The sequence below is a fragment of the Oncorhynchus mykiss genome, chromosome 11 (genome assembly GCF_057628025.1).
Source record: "Oncorhynchus mykiss isolate SJ-2025 chromosome 11, ASM5762802v1, whole genome shotgun sequence".
Lineage (NCBI taxonomy): Eukaryota > Metazoa > Chordata > Actinopteri > Salmoniformes > Salmonidae > Oncorhynchus > Oncorhynchus mykiss.
In genome coordinates, this window is record NC_143032.1 from 83,552,089 (window position 1) to 83,571,773 (window position 19,685).

A 19,685-nucleotide genomic window follows, 5' to 3' on the forward strand; every position below is an offset into this window, starting at 1 on the left:
CACAGACAGAGACACAGACAGAGAGACACAGACAGAGAGACACAGACAGAGAGACACAGACAGAGAGACACAGACAGAGAGACACAGACAGACAGAGATAGCGAAGACCGTTGTGTCAGAGTATTCATAACTCCAGAGAGGCTTCAGAGCTCAGACTCATCCACTTCATTAAACCTGTTGGTGTTAGGGGGCAGTATTTTCATTTTTGGAAAAAAAACATTCCCGTTTTAAAACGGGATATTTTGTCAGGAAAAGATGCTAGAACATGCATATAATTGACAGCTTTGGATAGAAAACACTAACGTTTCCAAAACTGTAAAGATATTGTCTGTGAGTATAACAGAATTGATGTTCCAGGCGAAAGCCTGAGAAAAATCCAATCCGGAAGTGCCCCAGGTTTTGAAAGCGCTGCGTTGCAATGAGTCCCTATTCAGCTGTGAATGTGCTATCAACCAGCTTACGCTTTCTACGTATTCTCCAAGGTGTCTACAGCATTGTGGCGTAGTTTTACGCATTTCTGTTGAAGAATAGCCGTAGGCAGCCACAGTGCGTAAGTGGTCACATGGTGGCTCCGAGAGAGATTCTCGCGTAAAATACAGAGGTAGCCATTACTCCAATCGGTCCGAGTGAAAAACGAATTGTCCCGACTGATATATTATCGAATAGATATTAGAAAAACACCTTGAGGATGGATTCTAAACAACATTTGCCATATTTCTGTCGATATTATGGAGCTAATTTGGAATATTCTTCGGCATTGTGGTGACCGCAATTTCCGGGCGATTTCTCAGCCAAACGTGAAGAACAAACGCCGCTATTTCGCCTACAAAAATAATATTTTTTGGGGAAAAAAATAACTTTGTCTGTCTACCTGGGAGTCTCGTGAGTGAAAACATCCGAAGTTCAAAGGTAAACGATTTAATTTGATTGCTTTTCTGATTTCCATGACAAGTTTGCCTGCTGCTAGCAAGGCATAATGCTACGCTAGGCTATCGATAAACTTACACAAATGCTTGTCTAGCTTTGGCTGTTGAGCATATTTTGAAAATCTGAGACGACAGTGTGATTAACAAAAGGCTAAGCTGTGTTCCAATATATTTCACTTGCGATTTTCATCAATAGGAATATTTTCTAGGAAGATTTATGTCCGTCGCGTTATGCTAATTAGTGTCAGATGATGATGATAACGATCCCGTTCACGGGATGGGGTGTCACTAGAGGTTTTAAGTTCTGAGATATAGCTGGACATTTTCATCTTCTTAACATGCTAGTATAACCATATCACTTGGTAAATGGTTAGGGCAATAAAGCCCACCTTCTTGTGGACACTGCCGAGTGGACATTGTGGACACTGCCGAGTGGACATTGCGGACACTGCCGAGTGGACATTGTGGACACTGCCGAGTGGACATTGCGGACACTGCCGAGTGGACATTGCGGACACTGCCGAGTGGACATTGCGGACACTGCCGAGTGGACATTGCGGACACTGCCGAGTGGACATTGCGGACACTGCCGAGTGGACATTGCGGACACTGCCGAGTGGACATTGCGGACACTGCCGAGTGGACATTGCGGACACTGCCGAGTGGACATTGCTAAGTGGACATTGATAAAAGAGGTAGGTTTTGAGCCATGAATCAAATAAAAAATAAAAGTTGTGAGCAGAGCAGCAGCAGAGGCTGCAGACTAGAGATGCTCTGCTCAGTTTCAGACAGACATTTTACTCCTGTCTAGAGGTCGACCGATTAATCGGAATGGCCGATTAATTAGGGCTGATTTCAAGTTCTCATAACAATCGGTAACCTGCATTTTTGGAGACTGCGTGGCAGGCTGACTGACTACCTGTTATGTGAGTGCAGCAAGGAGCCAAGGTAAGTTGTTAGCTAGCATTAAACTTATCTTATAAAAAACTATCAATCTTAACATAATCACTAGTTTTAACTACACATGGTTGATGATATTACAAATGTAACTAGCTTGTCCTGCGTCGCATATAAATCGATGCGGTGCCTGTTAATGATTGAATCATAGCCTACTTCGCCAAACGGGTGATTTAACAAGCGCATTCGCAAAAAAAGAAAGCACTGTGTGTACCTAACCATAAACATCAATGCCTTTCTTAAAATAAAAATAAAAAACAAGTATATATTTTTAAACCTGCATATTTAGTTAATATTGCCTGCTAACATGAATTTCTTTTAGCTAGGGAAATTGTGTCACTTATCTTGCGTTCTGTGCAACAGAGTCAGGGTATACGCAGCAGTTTGGGCCGCCTGGCTCGTTGCGAACTGTGTGAAGACCATTTCTTCCTAACAAAAGACAGCCAACTTCGTCAAACGGGGGGATGATTTAACAAAAGAGCGGGAAAGAAAACACAATCTCTGTACAAATGTAAGTAACCCTAAACATCAACGCCTTTCTTAAAATCAATACACAGAAGTATTATTTTTTTATTATTTAGTTCAAAGAAATTCATTTTAGCAGGCAATATAAACTAGGGAATTGTGTCACTTCTCTTGCGTTCAGTGTAAGCAGAGTCAGGGTATATGCAACAGTTTGGGCCGCCTGGCTCGTTGCTAACTAATTTGCCAGAATTTTACGTAATTATGACATAACATTGATGGTTGTACAATGTAACAGCAATATTTAGAGACTTATGGATGCCACCCGTTAGATAAAATACGGAACGGTTCCGTATTTCACTGAAAGAATAAAAAGTTGCGTTTTCTAAATGTCGGAGGAGTATGAGAGGTGTTGTTTTAGGGTTAAGTGCCTTGCTCAAGGGCACAGCCGACAATTTAACCTTGTCGACTCAGCTATTCGAACCAGCAACGTTTCAGTTACTGGCCCAACAGTAACCACTGCCGCCTCACCTGCTGTCTACGTAAATAATAAATCATCATCATCATCATTTGGACAATGTTAAAAGGGGGAGAAAAGAAATCAGCTCTAGTGTCTCTCCATAAATATGTGGCAAAGGCACTTCAAAGATAACCGGATGAAATAACAATAAAATGTCACCAACCAGACAGGACACTAGTCACGGCTGCCAACTGATGCCAAACAAACCAGCTGGAACTGAAGGACCATGTCCTAAATACCTAGTCAATGTTACATCCTCCACTCCTCTCCCACAATCCTCTCCTCCCATAAAACCATAGTTTACTTTAGAAGACTAGAACAAAGCTTCACAAGCGCTTTAAGGTTATTGGTTTGTCTTTGTGTGAACGGAGAAGGGAGAGGAGGGTGCTAGCTCGCTAACAGAGATAGAAAGAGAGAGAGAGAGAGAGATCAAGCAGAGTGCTTCTGCCTCTCCTTTACGCCTAGCTGAGCTGACCAGGCCTGTGTCTGTAAGCTACTAGCTGGTTGAGTAGAGGGGGCTGCAGGGCCAGTCAGCCTGCTTGTAGAGAGAGCAGACATTTCATGTCAAGCTGTGTATCAGTGGCCAGCCTGTCAGCCGGGTCCTGGAGTACCACAGCATGCTAAATCAAACAGTAATTACTAACAAAAGTGGGTCGGCGGAGGGCAGAGCCGGGGAAGGGAGGGCGGGGGAGAGCAGGGGGGGGGAGCAGGGGAGGGAAGGGCAAGGACGGTAAGTCTCCCTCCCTCTGCCTAACAGGATTTTTGAGAAAAATATTTTAAAAACGGAACAGGTTTGAGTTTTGTTATTTTTAAATTGACCTTCTATAACGGTATTTCAATGGTGTGGTTTGTTAAAATGTGATACGCCACCCCGGGGAGCATAGATCACTTCTTATAGGTTGAATTTGCTACACGAGTTCTTTCTGTCCCTCTCCTGCTACATGCCTCTAATCACGCCAAGCCCCACGGGCCCCGTCACTGAAGGAGAGATCACTGACTCCACCAAGGTGTCACGAGCATTTTCTTTACCGCTCACCTCTTCGTGGTCAGATGGACGCAACAACGTTGGTGAGATGATGCTCTGCTCTGGCGTTCTAGAATGTAATGTAACATCTAGTTAGGGTCACCTGGAAACACTGACAAACTTTTGGTTCCTACCGTGTTAATAATTCTTCCCTGGTTTATTAATTCGTTGTCATGTGAAACAACATATTCAAAGTGCTATCCACTGTAGAGTTAGAATAATGGAACTATAGAGTTAGAATAATGGAACTATAGAGTTAGAATAATGGAACTATAGAGTTAGAATAATGGAACTATAGAGTTAGAATAATGGAACTATAGAGTTAGAATAATGGAACTATAGAGTTAGAATAATGGAACTATAGAGTTAGAATAATGGAACTATAGAGTTAGAATAATGGAACTATAGAGTTAGAATAATGGAACTATAGAGTTAGAATAATGGAACTATAGAGTTAGAATAATGGAACTATAGAGTTAGAATAATGGAACTATAGAGTTAGAATAATGGAACTATAGAGTTAGAATAATGGAACTATAGAGTTAGAATAATGGAACTGTAGAGTTAGAATAATGGAACTGTAGAGTTAGAATAATGGAACTGTAGAGTTAGAATAATGGAACTGTAGAGTTAGAATAATGGAACTATAGAGTTAGAATAATGGAACTATAGAGTTAGAATAATGGAACTATAGAGTTAGAATAATGGAACTATAGAGTTAGAATAATGGAACTATAGAGTTAGAATAATGGAACTATAGAGTTAGAATAATGGAACTATAGAGTTAGAATAATGGAACTATAGAGTTAGAATAATGGAACTATAGAGTTAGAATAATGGAACTATAGAGTTAGAATAATGGAACTATAGAGTTAGAATAATGGAACTATAGAGTTAGAATAATGGAACTATAGAGTTAGAATAATGGAACTATAGAGTTAGAATAATGGAACTATAGAGTTAGAATAATGGAACTATAGAGTTAGAATAATGGAACTATAGAGTTAGAATAATGGAACTATAGAGTTAGAATAATGGAACTATAGAGTTAGAATAATGGAACTATAGAGTTAGAATAATGGAACTATAGAGTTAGAATAATGGAACTATAGAGTTAGAATAATGGAACTATAGAGTTAGAATAATGGAACTATAGAGTTAGAATAATGGAACTATAGAGTTAGAATAATGGAACTATAGAGTTAGAATAATGGAACTATAGAGTTAGAATAATGGAACTATAGAGTTAGAATAATGGAACTATAGAGTTAGAATAATGGAACTATAGAGTTAGAATAATGGAACTATAGAGTTAGAATAATGGAACTATAGAGTTAGAATAATGGAACTATAGAGTTAGAATAATGGAACTATAGAGTTAGAATAATGGAACTATAGAGTTAGAATAATGGAACTATAGAGTTAGAATAATGGAACTATAGAGTTAGAATAATGGAACTATAGAGTTAGAATAATGGAACTATAGAGTTAGAATAATGGAACTATAGAGTTAGAATAATGGAACTATAGAGTTAGAATAATGGAACTATAGAGTTAGAATAATGGAACTATAGAGTTAGAATAATGGAACTATAGAGTTAGAATAATGGAACTATAGAGTTAGAATAATGGAACTATAGAGTTAGAATAATGGAACTATAGAGTTAGAATAATGGAACTATAGAGTTAGAATAATGGAACTATAGAGTTAGAATAATGGAACTATAGAGTTAGAATAATGGAACTATAGAGTTAGAATAATGGAACTATAGAGTTAGAATAATGGAACTATAGAGTTAGAATAATGGAACTATAGAGTTAGAATAATGGAACTATAGAGTTAGAATAATGGAACTATAGAGTTAGAATAATGGAACTATAGAGTTAGAATAATGGAACTATAGAGTTAGAATAATGGAACTATAGAGTTAGAATAATGGAACTATAGAGTTAGAATAATGGAACTATAGAGTTAGAATAATGGAACTATAGAGTTAGAATAATGGAACTATAGAGTTAGAATAATGGAACTATAGAGTTAGAATAATGGAACTATAGAGTTAGAATAATGGAACTATAGAGTTAGAATAATGGAACTATAGAGTTAGAATAATGGAACTATAGAGTTAGAATAATGGAACTATAGAGTTAGAATAATGGAACTATAGAGTTAGAATAATGGAACTATAGAGTTAGAATAATGGAACTATAGAGTTAGAATAATGGAACTATAGAGTTAGAATAATGGAACTATAGAGTTAGAATAATGGAACTATAGAGTTAGAATAATGGAACTATAGAGTTAGAATAATGGAACTATAGAGTTAGAATAATGGAACTATAGAGTTAGAATAATGGAACTATAGAGTTAGAATAATGGAACTATAGAGTTAGAATAATGGAACTATAGAGTTAGAATAATGGAACTATAGAGTTAGAATAATGGAACTATAGAGTTAGAATAATGGAACTATAGAGTTAGAATAATGGAACTATAGAGTTAGAATAATGGAACTATAGAGTTAGAATAATGGAACTATAGAGTTAGAATAATGGAACTATAGAGTTAGAATAATGGAACTATAGAGTTAGAATAATGGAACTATAGAGTTAGAATAATGGAACTATAGAGTTAGAATAATGGAACTATAGAGTTAGAATAATGGAACTATAGAGTTAGAATAATGGAACTATAGAGTTAGAATAATGGAACTATAGAGTTAGAATAATGGAACTATAGAGTTAGAATAATGGAACTATAGAGTTAGAATAATGGAACTATAGAGTTAGAATAATGGAACTATAGAGTTAGAATAATGGAACTATAGAGTTAGAATAATGGAACTATAGAGTTAGAATAATGGAACTATAGAGTTAGAATAATGGAACTATAGAGTTAGAATAATGGAACTATAGAGTTAGAATAATGGAACTATAGAGTTAGAATAATGGAACTATAGAGTTAGAATAATGGAACTATAGAGTTAGAATAATGGAACTATAGAGTTAGAATAATGGAACTATAGAGTTAGAATAATGGAACTATAGAGTTAGAATAATGGAACTATAGAGTTAGAATAATGGAACTATAGAGTTAGAATAATGGAACTATAGAGTTAGAATAATGGAACTATAGAGTTAGAATAATGGAACTATAGAGTTAGAATAATGGAACTATAGAGTTAGAATAATGGAACTATAGAGTTAGAATAATGGAACTATAGAGTTAGAATAATGGAACTATAGAGTTATAATAATGGAACTATAGAGTTAGAATAATGGAACTATAGAGTTAGAATAATGGAACTATAGAGTTAGAATAATGGAACTATAGAGTTAGAATAATGGAACTATAGAGTTAGAATAATGGAACTATAGAGTTAGAATAATGGAACTATAGAGTTAGAATAATGGAACTATAGAGTTAGAATAATGGAACTATAGAGTTAGAATAATGGAACTATAGAGTTAGAATAATGGAACTATAGAGTTAGAATAATGGAACTATAGAGTTAGAATAATGGAACTATAGAGTTAGAATAATGGAACTATAGAGTTAGAATAATGGAACTATAGAGTTAGAATAATGGAACTATAGAGTTAGAATAATGGAACTATAGAGTTAGAATAATGGAACTATAGAGTTAGAATAATGGAACTATAGAGTTAGAATAATGGAACTGTAGAGTTAGAATAATGGAACTGTAGAGTTAGAATAATGGAACTGTAGAGTTAGAATAATGGAACTATAGAGTTAGAATAATGGAACTGTAGAGTTAGAATAATGGAACTGTAGAGTTAGAATAATGGAACTGTAGAGTTAGAATAATGGAACTGTAGAGTTAGAATAATGGAACTATAGAGTTAGAATAATGGAACTATAGAGTTAGAATAATGGAACTATAGAGTTAGAATAATGGAACTATAGAGTTAGAATAATGGAACTATAGAGTTAGAATAATGGAACTATAGAGTTAGAATAATGGAACTATAGAGTTAGAATAATGGAACTATAGAGTTAGAATAATGGAACTATAGAGTTAGAATAATGGAACTATAGAGTTAGAATAATGGAACTATAGAGTTAGAATAATGGAACTATAGAGTTAGAATAATGGAACTATAGAGTTAGAATAATGGAACTATAGAGTTAGAATAATGGAACTATAGAGTTAGAATAATGGAACTATAGAGTTAGAATAATGGAACTATAGAGTTAGAATAATGGAACTATAGAGTTAGAATAATGGAACTATAGAGTTAGAATAATGGAACTATAGAGTTAGAATAATGGAACTATAGAGTTAGAATAATGGAACTATAGAGTTAGAATAATGGAACTATAGAGTTAGAATAATGGAACTATAGAGTTAGAATAATGGAACTATAGAGTTAGAATAATGGAACTATAGAGTTAGAATAATGGAACTATAGAGTTAGAATAATGGAACTGTAGAGTTAGAATAATGGAACTGTAGAGTTAGAATAATGGAACTGTAGAGTTAGAATAATGGAACTGTAGAGTTAGAATAATGGAACTATAGAGTTAGAATAATGGAACTATAGAGTTAGAATAATGGAACTATAGAGTTAGAATAATGGAACTGTAGAGTTAGAATAATGGAACTGTAGAGTTAGAATAATGGAACTATAGAGTTAGAATAATGGAACTATAGAGTTAGAATAATGGAACTATAGAGTTAGAATAATGGAACTATAGAGTTAGAATAATGGAACTATAGAGTTAGAATAATGGAACTATAGAGTTAGAATAATGGAACTATAGAGTTAGAATAATGGAACTATAGAGTTAGAATAATGGAACTATAGAGTTAGAATAATGGAACTATAGAGTTAGAATAATGGAACTATAGAGTTAGAATAATGGAACTATAGAGTTAGAATAATGGAACTATAGAGTTAGAATAATGGAACTATAGAGTTAGAATAATGGAACTATAGAGTTAGAATAATGGAACTATAGAGTTAGAATAATGGAACTATAGAGTTAGAATAATGGAACTATAGAGTTAGAATAATGGAACTATAGAGTTAGAATAATGGAACTATAGAGTTAGAATAATGGAACTATAGAGTTAGAATAATGGAACTATAGAGTTAGAATAATGGAACTATAGAGTTAGAATAATGGAACTATAGAGTTAGAATAATGGAACTATAGAGTTAGAATAATGGAACTATAGAGTTAGAATAATGGAACTATAGAGTTAGAATAATGGAACTATAGAGTTAGAATAATGGAACTATAGAGTTAGAATAATGGAACTATAGAGTTAGAATAATGGAACTATAGAGTTAGAATAATGGAACTATAGAGTTAGAATAATGGAACTATAGAGTTAGAATAATGGAACTATAGAGTTAGAATAATGGAACTATAGAGTTAGAATAATGGAACTATAGAGTTAGAATAATGGAACTATAGAGTTAGAATAATGGAACTATAGAGTTAGAATAATGGAACTATAGAGTTAGAATAATGGAACTATAGAGTTAGAATAATGGAACTATAGAGTTAGAATAATGGAACTATAGAGTTAGAATAATGGAACTATAGAGTTAGAATAATGGAACTATAGAGTTAGAATAATGGAACTATAGAGTTAGAATAATGGAACTATAGAGTTAGAATAATGGAACTATAGAGTTAGAATAATGGAACTATAGAGTTAGAATAATGGAACTATAGAGTTAGAATAATGGAACTATAGAGTTAGAATAATGGAACTATAGAGTTAGAATAATGGAACTATAGAGTTAGAATAATGGAACTATAGAGTTAGAATAATGGAACTATAGAGTTAGAATAATGGAACTATAGAGTTAGAATAATGGAACTATAGAGTTAGAATAATGGAACTATAGAGTTAGAATAATGGAACTATAGAGTTAGAATAATGGAACTATAGAGTTAGAATAATGGAACTATAGAGTTAGAATAATGGAACTATAGAGTTAGAATAATGGAACTATAGAGTTAGAATAATGGAACTATAGAGTTAGAATAATGGAACTATAGAGTTAGAATAATGGAACTATAGAGTTAGAATAATGGAACTATAGAGTTAGAATAATGGAACTATAGAGTTAGAATAATGGAACTATAGAGTTAGAATAATGGAACTATAGAGTTAGAATAATGGAACTATAGAGTTAGAATAATGGAACTATAGAGTTAGAATAATGGAACTATAGAGTTAGAATAATGGAACTATAGAGTTAGAATAATGGAACTATAGAGTTAGAATAATGGAACTATAGAGTTAGAATAATGGAACTATAGAGTTAGAATAATGGAACTATAGAGTTAGAATAATGGAACTATAGAGTTAGAATAATGGAACTATAGAGTTAGAATAATGGAACTATAGAGTTAGAATAATGGAACTATAGAGTTAGAATAATGGAACTATAGAGTTAGAATAATGGAACTATAGAGTTAGAATAATGGAACTATAGAGTTAGAATAATGGAACTATAGAGTTAGAATAATGGAACTATAGAGTTAGAATAATGGAACTATAGAGTTAGAATAATGGAACTATAGAGTTAGAATAATGGAACTATAGAGTTAGAATAATGGAACTATAGAGTTAGAATAATGGAACTATAGAGTTAGAATAATGGAACTATAGAGTTAGAATAATGGAACTGTAGAGTTAGAATAATGGAACTATAGAGTTAGAATAATGGAACTATAGAGTTAGAATAATGGAACTATAGAGTTAGAATAATGGAACTATAGAGTTAGAATAATGGAACTGTAGAGTTAGAATAATGGAACTATAGAGTTAGAATAATGGAACTATAGAGTTAGAATAATGGAACTATAGAGTTAGAATAATGGAACTATAGAGTTAGAATAATGGAACTATAGAGTTAGAATAATGGAACTATAGAGTTAGAATAATGGAACTATAGAGTTAGAATAATGGAACTATAGAGTTAGAATAATGGAACTATAGAGTTAGAATAATGGAACTATAGAGTTAGAATAATGGAACTATAGAGTTAGAATAATGGAACTATAGAGTTAGAATAATGGAACTATAGAGTTAGAATAATGGAACTATAGAGTTAGAATAATGGAACTATAGAGTTAGAATAATGGAACTATAGAGTTAGAATAATGGAACTATAGAGTTAGAATAATGGAACTATAGAGTTAGAATAATGGAACTATAGAGTTAGAATAATGGAACTATAGAGTTAGAATAATGGAAATGTAATGATTATTCTAACCGTTCAATTAACTAGTAGTGTAGTCTCCTGTCTGACTAGTCCCAGTATATTCTCCTGTCTGTCTGACTAGTCCCAGTATATTCTCCTGTCTGTCTGACTAGTCCCAGTAAGGCCCCCTGTCTGTCTGACTAGTCCCAGTGTAGTCCCCTGTCTGTCTGACTAGTCCCAGTATAGTCAGTCTCCCGTCTGTCTGACTAGTCCCAGTATAGTCAGTCTCCCGTCTGTCTGACTAGTCCCAGTATAGTCAGTCTCCCGTCTGTCTGACTAGTCCCAGTGTAGTCTCCTGTCTGTCTGACTAGTCCCAGTGTAGTCTCCTGTCTGTCTGACTAGTCCCAGTGTAGTCTCCTGTCTGTCTGACTAGTCCCAGTGTAGTCTCCTGTCTGTCTGACTAGTCCCAGTATAGTCAGTCTCCAGTCTGTTTGTCTGACTGACCAGTCCCAGTATAGTTTCCTGTCTGTCTATTCCCACTAAGGCCTCCTGTCTGTGTCTAACTAGTCCCACTATAGCCTCCTGTCTGTCTGTGGGGCCAGTCCCAGTATAGAGTATAGTCTGTCTGTCTAACCAGTCCCACTATAGCCTCCTGTCTGTCTGTGGGGCCAGTCCCAGTAAGGTCTCCTGTCTGTCTGTCGAGCCAGTCCCAGTAAGGCCTCCTGTCTGTCTGTGAGGCCAGTCCCAGTATAGAGTATAGTCTCCTGTCTGTCTGACTGACCAGTCCCAGTATAGTCAGTCTCCTGTCTGTATGTTTGACTGACCAGTCCCAGTATAGTTTCCTGTCTGTCGAGCCAGTCCCAGTATACCGCCTGTCTGTCTGGGTGGTGTGTACTTCACCTCTGCTAGGCAACTGGCAAATAGTGTTCTCTCCACGGCAGTCGTGTCAGTGGAGGTCTCGTTGGTAAAAACTAAAGACTGTCGCCAAAACAAAGACGGTTCTGCCGAGTTGCTGCAGGAAGAAAAGAGAGGAAGGTTCCACTCGGACTTCAGTACCTTACCTAGTTATTTACAGATTGTCATTTTGATCTTCTGCCGCTTTGGCAACTAGGTGTGTGTTTGGCAACCTATTTGCGCCTCTCCCTGTAGGCTTTACAGACGCTCCACACCCCTTGGCTGCAACCCTTATAAATTTAGTGTACCCTGAGAGCACAACCCATGTGCAATTCCTGGTCTCTGGCAGCGCTCAGGAAGTGCTGATCTGCGTTTAACATCGCAGAGTTCATCTCAGCCAATGCTGACCTTCAGTCCCTAGACTTTTTGGCCCTGATGGGAGACATGGATCACCCCAGAGAATACGGTTACTCCAGCTGCTCTTTCTTAATCTGACTACGTTTTCTCTCATAGTCCGAGAGCATCTGGTCATCGTCGCGGTGGTGGCACAGGGCTAATCATTTCTCCTAACTGGAGATTGTCTTTTCTCCCTCTCTCACATGTCCATCTCCTCATTTGAATTCCATGCTGTCGCTGTCCTTTGTCCACTCAAGCGTAACAGTGTTGTCATCTATCACCCACCAGGTGCCCTCGGAGAGTTCCTCAATGAGCTCGACACCTTGATAAACTCATTTCCTGACGATGGCTCACTGCTCTTCGTACTTGGCAACTTCAACCTCCCGACGTCTGCCTTCGATTCACTTCTTTCCAGCTCTCGCTGTCGCGTCCTTGCCTCTTGACCTCACCATTTCCTAATCCCTTCCAATTCACAAGGCAATACGCTTGACCTTGTCTTTACTGTAACCGAAAGGTTGCTCGATCGAATCCCCGGACACGGTAAAAATATGTTGTTCTGCCCCTGAACAAGACAGTTAACCCACTGTTCCCCGGTAGGCCACCATTGTAAATAAGAACTTGTTCTTAATGGACTTGCCTAGTTAAATAAAAGGTTCAATAAATCAAAATAAAACCTCTCTCTCCAGATGAAATCCTGTGACTAGTGAGGTCTGGCTGCCTGACAACCTGCCCACTCTACCCAATCCCCTCCTCCAGACCATCTCTGGAGACTTTTCTTTTCAAAACACTTGAGCATGCCGTCTCTCATCCAGAACGATCTTGACCCTAACCAGTTAGGTTCCAAAAAACGGGTCACTGAACGGATACTGCTCTTCTCTGTGTCACAGTCTCTCTGCTCTGCCAAAGCTGACTCTCTCTCCTCTCTTCTCATCCTCCTAAATCTATCCGCTGCCTTGGACACAGTGAACCATCAGATCCTCCTCTCCACCATCTCAGGGCTGGGCGTCTCAGGCTCTATCAGATCCTCCTCTCCACCCTCTCAGGGCTGGGTGTCTCAGGCTCTATCAGATCCTCCTCTCCACCCTCTCAGGGCTGTGTGTCTCAGGCTCTATCAGATCCTCCTCTCCACCCTCTCAGGGCTGGGTGTCTCAGGCTCTATCAGATCCTCCTCTCCACCCTCTCAGGGCTGGGTGTCTCAGGCTCTATCAGATCCTCCTCTCCACCCTCTCAGGGCTGGGTGTCTCAGGCTCTATCAGATCCTCCTCTCCACCCTCTCAGGGCTGGGTGTCTCAGGCTCTATCAGATCCTCCTCTCCACCCTCTCAGGGCTGGGTGTCTCAGGCTCTATCAGATCCTCCTCTTCACCCTCTCAGGGCTGGGTGTCTCAGGCTCTATCAGATCCTCCTCTCCACCCTCTCAGGGCTGGGTGTCTCAGGCTCTATCAGATCCTCCTCTCCACCCTCTCAGGGCTGGGCGTCTCAGGCTCTATCAGATCCTCCTCTCCACCCTCTCAGGGCTGGGCGTCTCAGGTTCTATCAGATCCTCCTCTCCACCCTCTCAGGGCTGGGCGTCTCAGGCTCTGCACACTCCTGGATTGCATCCTACCTGGCAGGCCGCTCCTACCAGGTGATGTGGTGCAGACACAGATCCTCTCCACATACTCTCACTACTGGTGTCCCCCAGGGTTCAGTTCTAGGCCCTGTCCTCTTCACTCTATACACCAAGTCACTCAGCTCTGTCATATCCTCACATGGCCTCATATCATTGCTATGTGGATGGACCTCAACTACTTTTCACCTTACGTCAATCTGACAATCAAGTGGCGACATGCATCTCTGCGTTCCTGGCAGATATCTCAACTTGGATGTCGGTAAACCACCTCAAGCTCAACCTCGACAAGACAGAGCTGCTCTTCCTCCCAGGGAAGGCCTGCAAGCTTAAAGACCTCTCCGTCACGGTTGACAACTCCAGTGTCGCCTCAGACAGTGCAAAGGACCTTGGCGTGACCCTGGACAACAACCCAAACCGAGCACTCCATTCTGCCACCTTAGGTCTCTTGGCCATCCCACCCCTACGGGAAGGCAGCTCCCGCTCAGCCCAGTTAAAGCGCTTCTCTGTCCTGACACTCCAATGGTGGAACCAGCTTCTCCCTGAAGCTAGGAGAGCAGAGTCCCTGCCCATCTTCCTGAAAACATCTTAAACCCTACCTCTTCAAAGTGTTTCTTAAATAATACCCTTCTTTACCTTGACACCCCCACTCAAAAGATATTTAAAAAACATCTTTCCTGAACAAACACTTGCACCACCCCCCCCCCCCGCCTTTCTAGCTCTGACTTTGCTGATAAGCTACTTTATTGAGGAAGTGTCTTCACTATGCCTGTGATGTGGTTGTCCCACCTAGCTATCTTAAGACGAATGAACTGACTGCAAGTCACTCTGCATAAGAGCGTCTGCTATATGACTGAAACGTTAACATTTTTACGTCCGATTGGCCAGTCCCATTATATCCTCCTGTCCTCTCTCTGGTCAGTCTGACTGAGCATTAAAATGGTCAATCTGCAGTTTCTACGACAACTTCTCGACTTATAAAATGAATGAAATCTACAAAATGATTCTTAAAAGAATATAACTTAAAACAAATGCATCATGATCTTAGTTCAACTGTCGCATCACGTCACTACCCAAAATATAAGCTTGTTTTATTCCAACGTTTGTAAACAAATTAAACGTAAACAAACATTCTATAGCCTCAAAACATGGTTGAAACTATAATTGTTGATATCATGGATGGTCAGTCCTTGCATCCATATCTCTGTCTATGAATTTGAGAGTGGTTACATTTCTCCAGCCTCATCCCTCCCGCTTTTAACAATTTGAAACAGTGTTGGGGGAAAAAAATTTAACATTTGCGGATTGCCCCTTTAAGCTTCTCTCTCCACCACAATGAAAAATCTCTGTGGCCCACAATGCTGAAGCACCGTCTTCTGCGTGAGAATGAATGCAAGTGGCTGAATGAGTCCCCCGTTCATTCTTTGGTCCCCTTTTCTCTTCACCGTGTCTCCTGCTGTGAGGACTGAGGAGAGACAGACAGACGGAGAGGCTGCTTCTCTAAATGGGACCCAATTCCTTATATAAATGCCACTACATTTGACCAGGCGGCCCATTGGGAACAAGGTACCATTTGGATGTAGCCGGGCCCTGTGCCGGTCAAAGGCTTTCTCTGTCTGTGCCAGGGTGGCCAGCTCAGGGACTGGGAAGAACACAACATCCATCCACTTACACCAGCCTCCCTCCCATCTTATCTCCCCATTACTTCACCTTTCTCTGTCTGTGCCAGGGTGGCCAGCTCAGAGACTGGGAAGAACACAACATCCATCCACTTACACCAGCCTCCCATCTTATCTCCCCATTACTTCACCTGCAGTGTAAAATAATAATGTTCTTATAAAAACACAGCCAGCCTTGGTACAGTATGTTCAAAGCACACCAGAGGCTTGCTAATCAATGTTTATGTTATACAACGAAGATGAGAAGGACGACGGTGAAGACCTTGGATTTCTAGAAACATGAAATTAGCCTTTGACTTGAGAGCTCTGTATGATCTAATGTGTTGGGGGAGACAACCTTCTGGGGGGGGGGGGGGGGGGGGACTGTTTAAAACAGGCTGTGATATTTCTAATCTGTTTGATGACATTTACAATTATATTTATAAAACAACTGATCTGTTCCATTCATGTGTGGAACTAGGCTAACACACAACTGATGTCGTGAGACGTGGATGGCGTGACACACGGAGGTGGGGGACACCGTGAGAGCAGAGTTGGACGCCGTCACACGAGAGATACTGTCATGTAGACAGACACGTTGAGCAGGAAGTGTGTGTGTGTGTGTGTGTGTGTGTAGCCTATTACTCACCAGCTTCTCGTCCACGGTGATCAGTTGGGTCTCTTGTCCTGCTTTCTCTGCCAGCCTACATCCCGACAGGCTCACCGACCTGCAATGGCAACGCAGGAAGTTAGAAGACTGTTCATGGCAAAGAATCACACACACACACTCACAACATTACGCAAACAAGTTAGGAACTTAAATGACAATTAACTGTCTTGGAGGACTCAGCGGAGGAGAAGAAAGGAGGGAAGGAAACAGTGAAAGGAGACAGACGGGGGGGGGTTATTTTCCTTCCCCATTAGTTCTGTCTGGTGAGTCTCTGGCTCCTGCTTGCCTGTTAACCAGACGGACCTGCTGGGTTCAACCCATATTTGGCATATTTCAAAACACAGCATTTGCCCCAAGCCTGTCTGGAATGCCAAAATGGGAGGGGTTTGGGCTGTTTAAATTATTCAATCGGTTCCATCGCACAATCAATCAAGCCCAGCAAAAGTATCTGAACAATGTCAAATAACCTTTGAACCCAGGTCTGCTGATGAGTTGACGGCAGACCACATTTTATGTCGGCTCACCGCCACCGAGTGCCTAAGGAAGGACTGGGATGGCTCTGTGTGGAGTAGTGAACATTGCTGGCTTGTCATGAAACAACCAGGAAGCCTAGCCAGCCAACAATGTCCTGGTCAAACCATGGCGACTGAGTCAGTGGGGCAAGAACTGGGGCGGTTCTGTGAGAAGTGAACAAAGTGGCCTACTGGCTATTAGCTTGTCACAAAAACAGCCCAGTGGCCAGCCAGGGAGGTAGATTTGCCCGTCTGTGTTAGTCCATGGAAGACCAGCCCGTTGATAGCCTGGTTAAATAAGACTATTGAATGGGTCATATTCATTGGTGCACACTGTAGCAAAAATGTTTTGTTTACGGAAAAAATAAAATAGTTTATTGGACAAAGTCAGGTAGGTCCCTTGCCATTTCAGCCTGTTTGCTTCCTAGTGAATAAGACCCAGCTGAATTGGCAGGGAACGCTCCCAAAATCCGGGGACAACGTACAGGCTATAGGCTACGGATGACCAATCAGATGTACAGGCTACAGATGACCAATCAGATGTACAGGCTACAGATGACCAATCAGATGTACAGGCTACAGATGACCAATCAGATGTACAGGCTATAGATGACCAATCAGATGAACAGGCTATAGATGACCAATCAGATGTACAGGCTATAGATGACCAATCAGATGTACAGGCTATAGGCTATAGATGACCAATCAGATGTACAGGCTATAGATGACCAATCAGATGTAAAGGCTACAGATGACCAATCAGATGTACAGGCTATATCCTACAGATGACCAATCAGATGTACAGGCTATAGATGACCAATCAGATGTACAGGCTACAGATGACCAATCAGATGTAAAGGCTATAGATGACCAATCAGATGTACAGGCTATAGATGACCAATCAGATGTACAGGCTATAGATGACCAATCAGATGTACAGGCTACAGATGACCAATCAGATGTACAGGCTATAGGCTATAGATGACCAATCAGATGTACAGGCTATAGATGACCAATCAGATGTACAGGCTATAGATGACCAATCAGATGTAAAGGCTATAGATGACCAATCAGATGTAAAGGCTATAGATGACCAATCAGATGTAAAGGCTATAGATGACCAATCAGATGTAAAGGCTATAGATGACCAATCAGATGTACAGGCTATAGATGACCAATCAGATGTACAGGCTATAGATGACCAATCAGATGTACAGGCTATAGATGACCAATCAGATGTACAGGCTATAGATGACCAATCAGATGTACAGGCTATAGATGACCAATCAGATGTACAGGCTATAGATGACCAATCAGATGTACAGGCTATAGATGACCAATCAGATGTACAGGCTATAGATGACCAATCAGATGTAAAGGCTATAGATGACCAATCAGATGTACAGGCTATAGATGACCAATCAGATGTACAGGCTATATCCTACAGATGACCAATCAGATGTACAGGCTATAGATGACCAATCAGATGTACAGGCTACAGATGACCAATCAGACATGGATAATCACACTACGGGTTCTTTGAATTTAAAATAGGCCTACCATAAAATGTTTTACAGGTACGTTTCCATGGCAAGGCTAGACGTGAATCACCCTGTTCATATGTAGGGTGAAACGGGAAACACGTTTACGATGCACATTAATAACTAGATCAACTCATTATGACAGTAGGCAGATGGCGATCACATCTCTGGAGTCACCCCCCTCCCTCCCCCCTCTAACTGACCACTCTCAAGAGGAAAGTCAAAATGGCCGGACCTGATGGTTGACGACCTACACAACCTGGGACGGAATAGGACGGCACAGAGATCCAGATGTCACAGCACTGCGCTCCAAGGAGATGGCGGAGACGAGTGAGACTATAACACAATCAAGTTAACTAGCTAAAGCTTTTGCTGAGTTAAGTTAACGGCCATAATTCACTTTAACACCCCCCCCCCCCCCTCCACATGTGCGTATCTGATCCGTCTTTGATCCTCTGTACATGGATACCATGTCATTATGTCATAATCTTTATCACAAAATGTTGTGCATATTTATAAAAAAATATATATTTTTTAAGCTATCAGCGCTGTTGTTACCACAGTCACAGAGTCAAAATTGCCCAAATCGTGAAAATTCATGAAAGAAATATGTTTTTGGTCTTAATTTAAAAGTTTCAGTAAAAGGTTAGGCTTAAGTTTTTTTATTTTTTTTATCCGATTTTAAAGTAGAGAAAATTTAGAAATAGGCCGGGATATAAAACTTTGTGGCTGTGGTAACTAGTGACGACAGCTCTGACGTCATTTACAGGCGCATCCAGGTCGAGGCTCGCTATCAGAAGGAACATGAAGCACTCCGTGCTATCAGCAGCAACATGGACAACTCCGTGCTATCAGCAGGAACATGGACCACTTCGTGCTATCAGCAGGTCAGCAGGAACATGGACCACTCCGTGCCACTAAGTCATGATACAATTGTTTCCTTCACATTGCATTATCCAAGCTGTATCACAACCGGACGTGATTGAGAGTCCTTTAGGGCGGCCCAGTGTCGTCTGGGTTTGGCGGTTATTGTAAATAAGAATTTGTCGTCATCTGACCTGCCTAGTTAAATAAATACAAATGATAGAAATTTCAAGAGTTAATACTACACTCATAAGAAGTGGAGAAGACCTAGACCCCATACAACATTCTACTCCTGGAGTAAATTCCTGTCAGAGAGACATCCGTGCTTCTACACCGGCATTGCTTGCTGTTTGGGGGTTTTAGGCAGGGTTTCTGTACAGCACTTTGAGATATCAGCTGATGTACGAAGGGCTATATAAATACATTTGATTTGATTTGGTTAGGCAGGAGGGCCTGGGCCAGT

General features: G+C 39.4%; 1 protein-coding gene across 1 annotated transcript in view; it reads right to left on the minus strand.

Moving 5' to 3' along the window:
* ndufs4 (NADH:ubiquinone oxidoreductase subunit S4) overlaps positions 1–19,685 on the minus strand; it is a 45,373-nt gene that overhangs the window by 19,698 nt on the left and 5,990 nt on the right. The window contains exon 2 of the mRNA XM_021622252.3: positions 16,285–16,363. Within this exon, the coding sequence (XP_021477927.1) occupies positions 16,285–16,363 (79 nt within the window). The remainder of the gene's footprint in view (positions 1–16,284; positions 16,364–19,685) is intronic.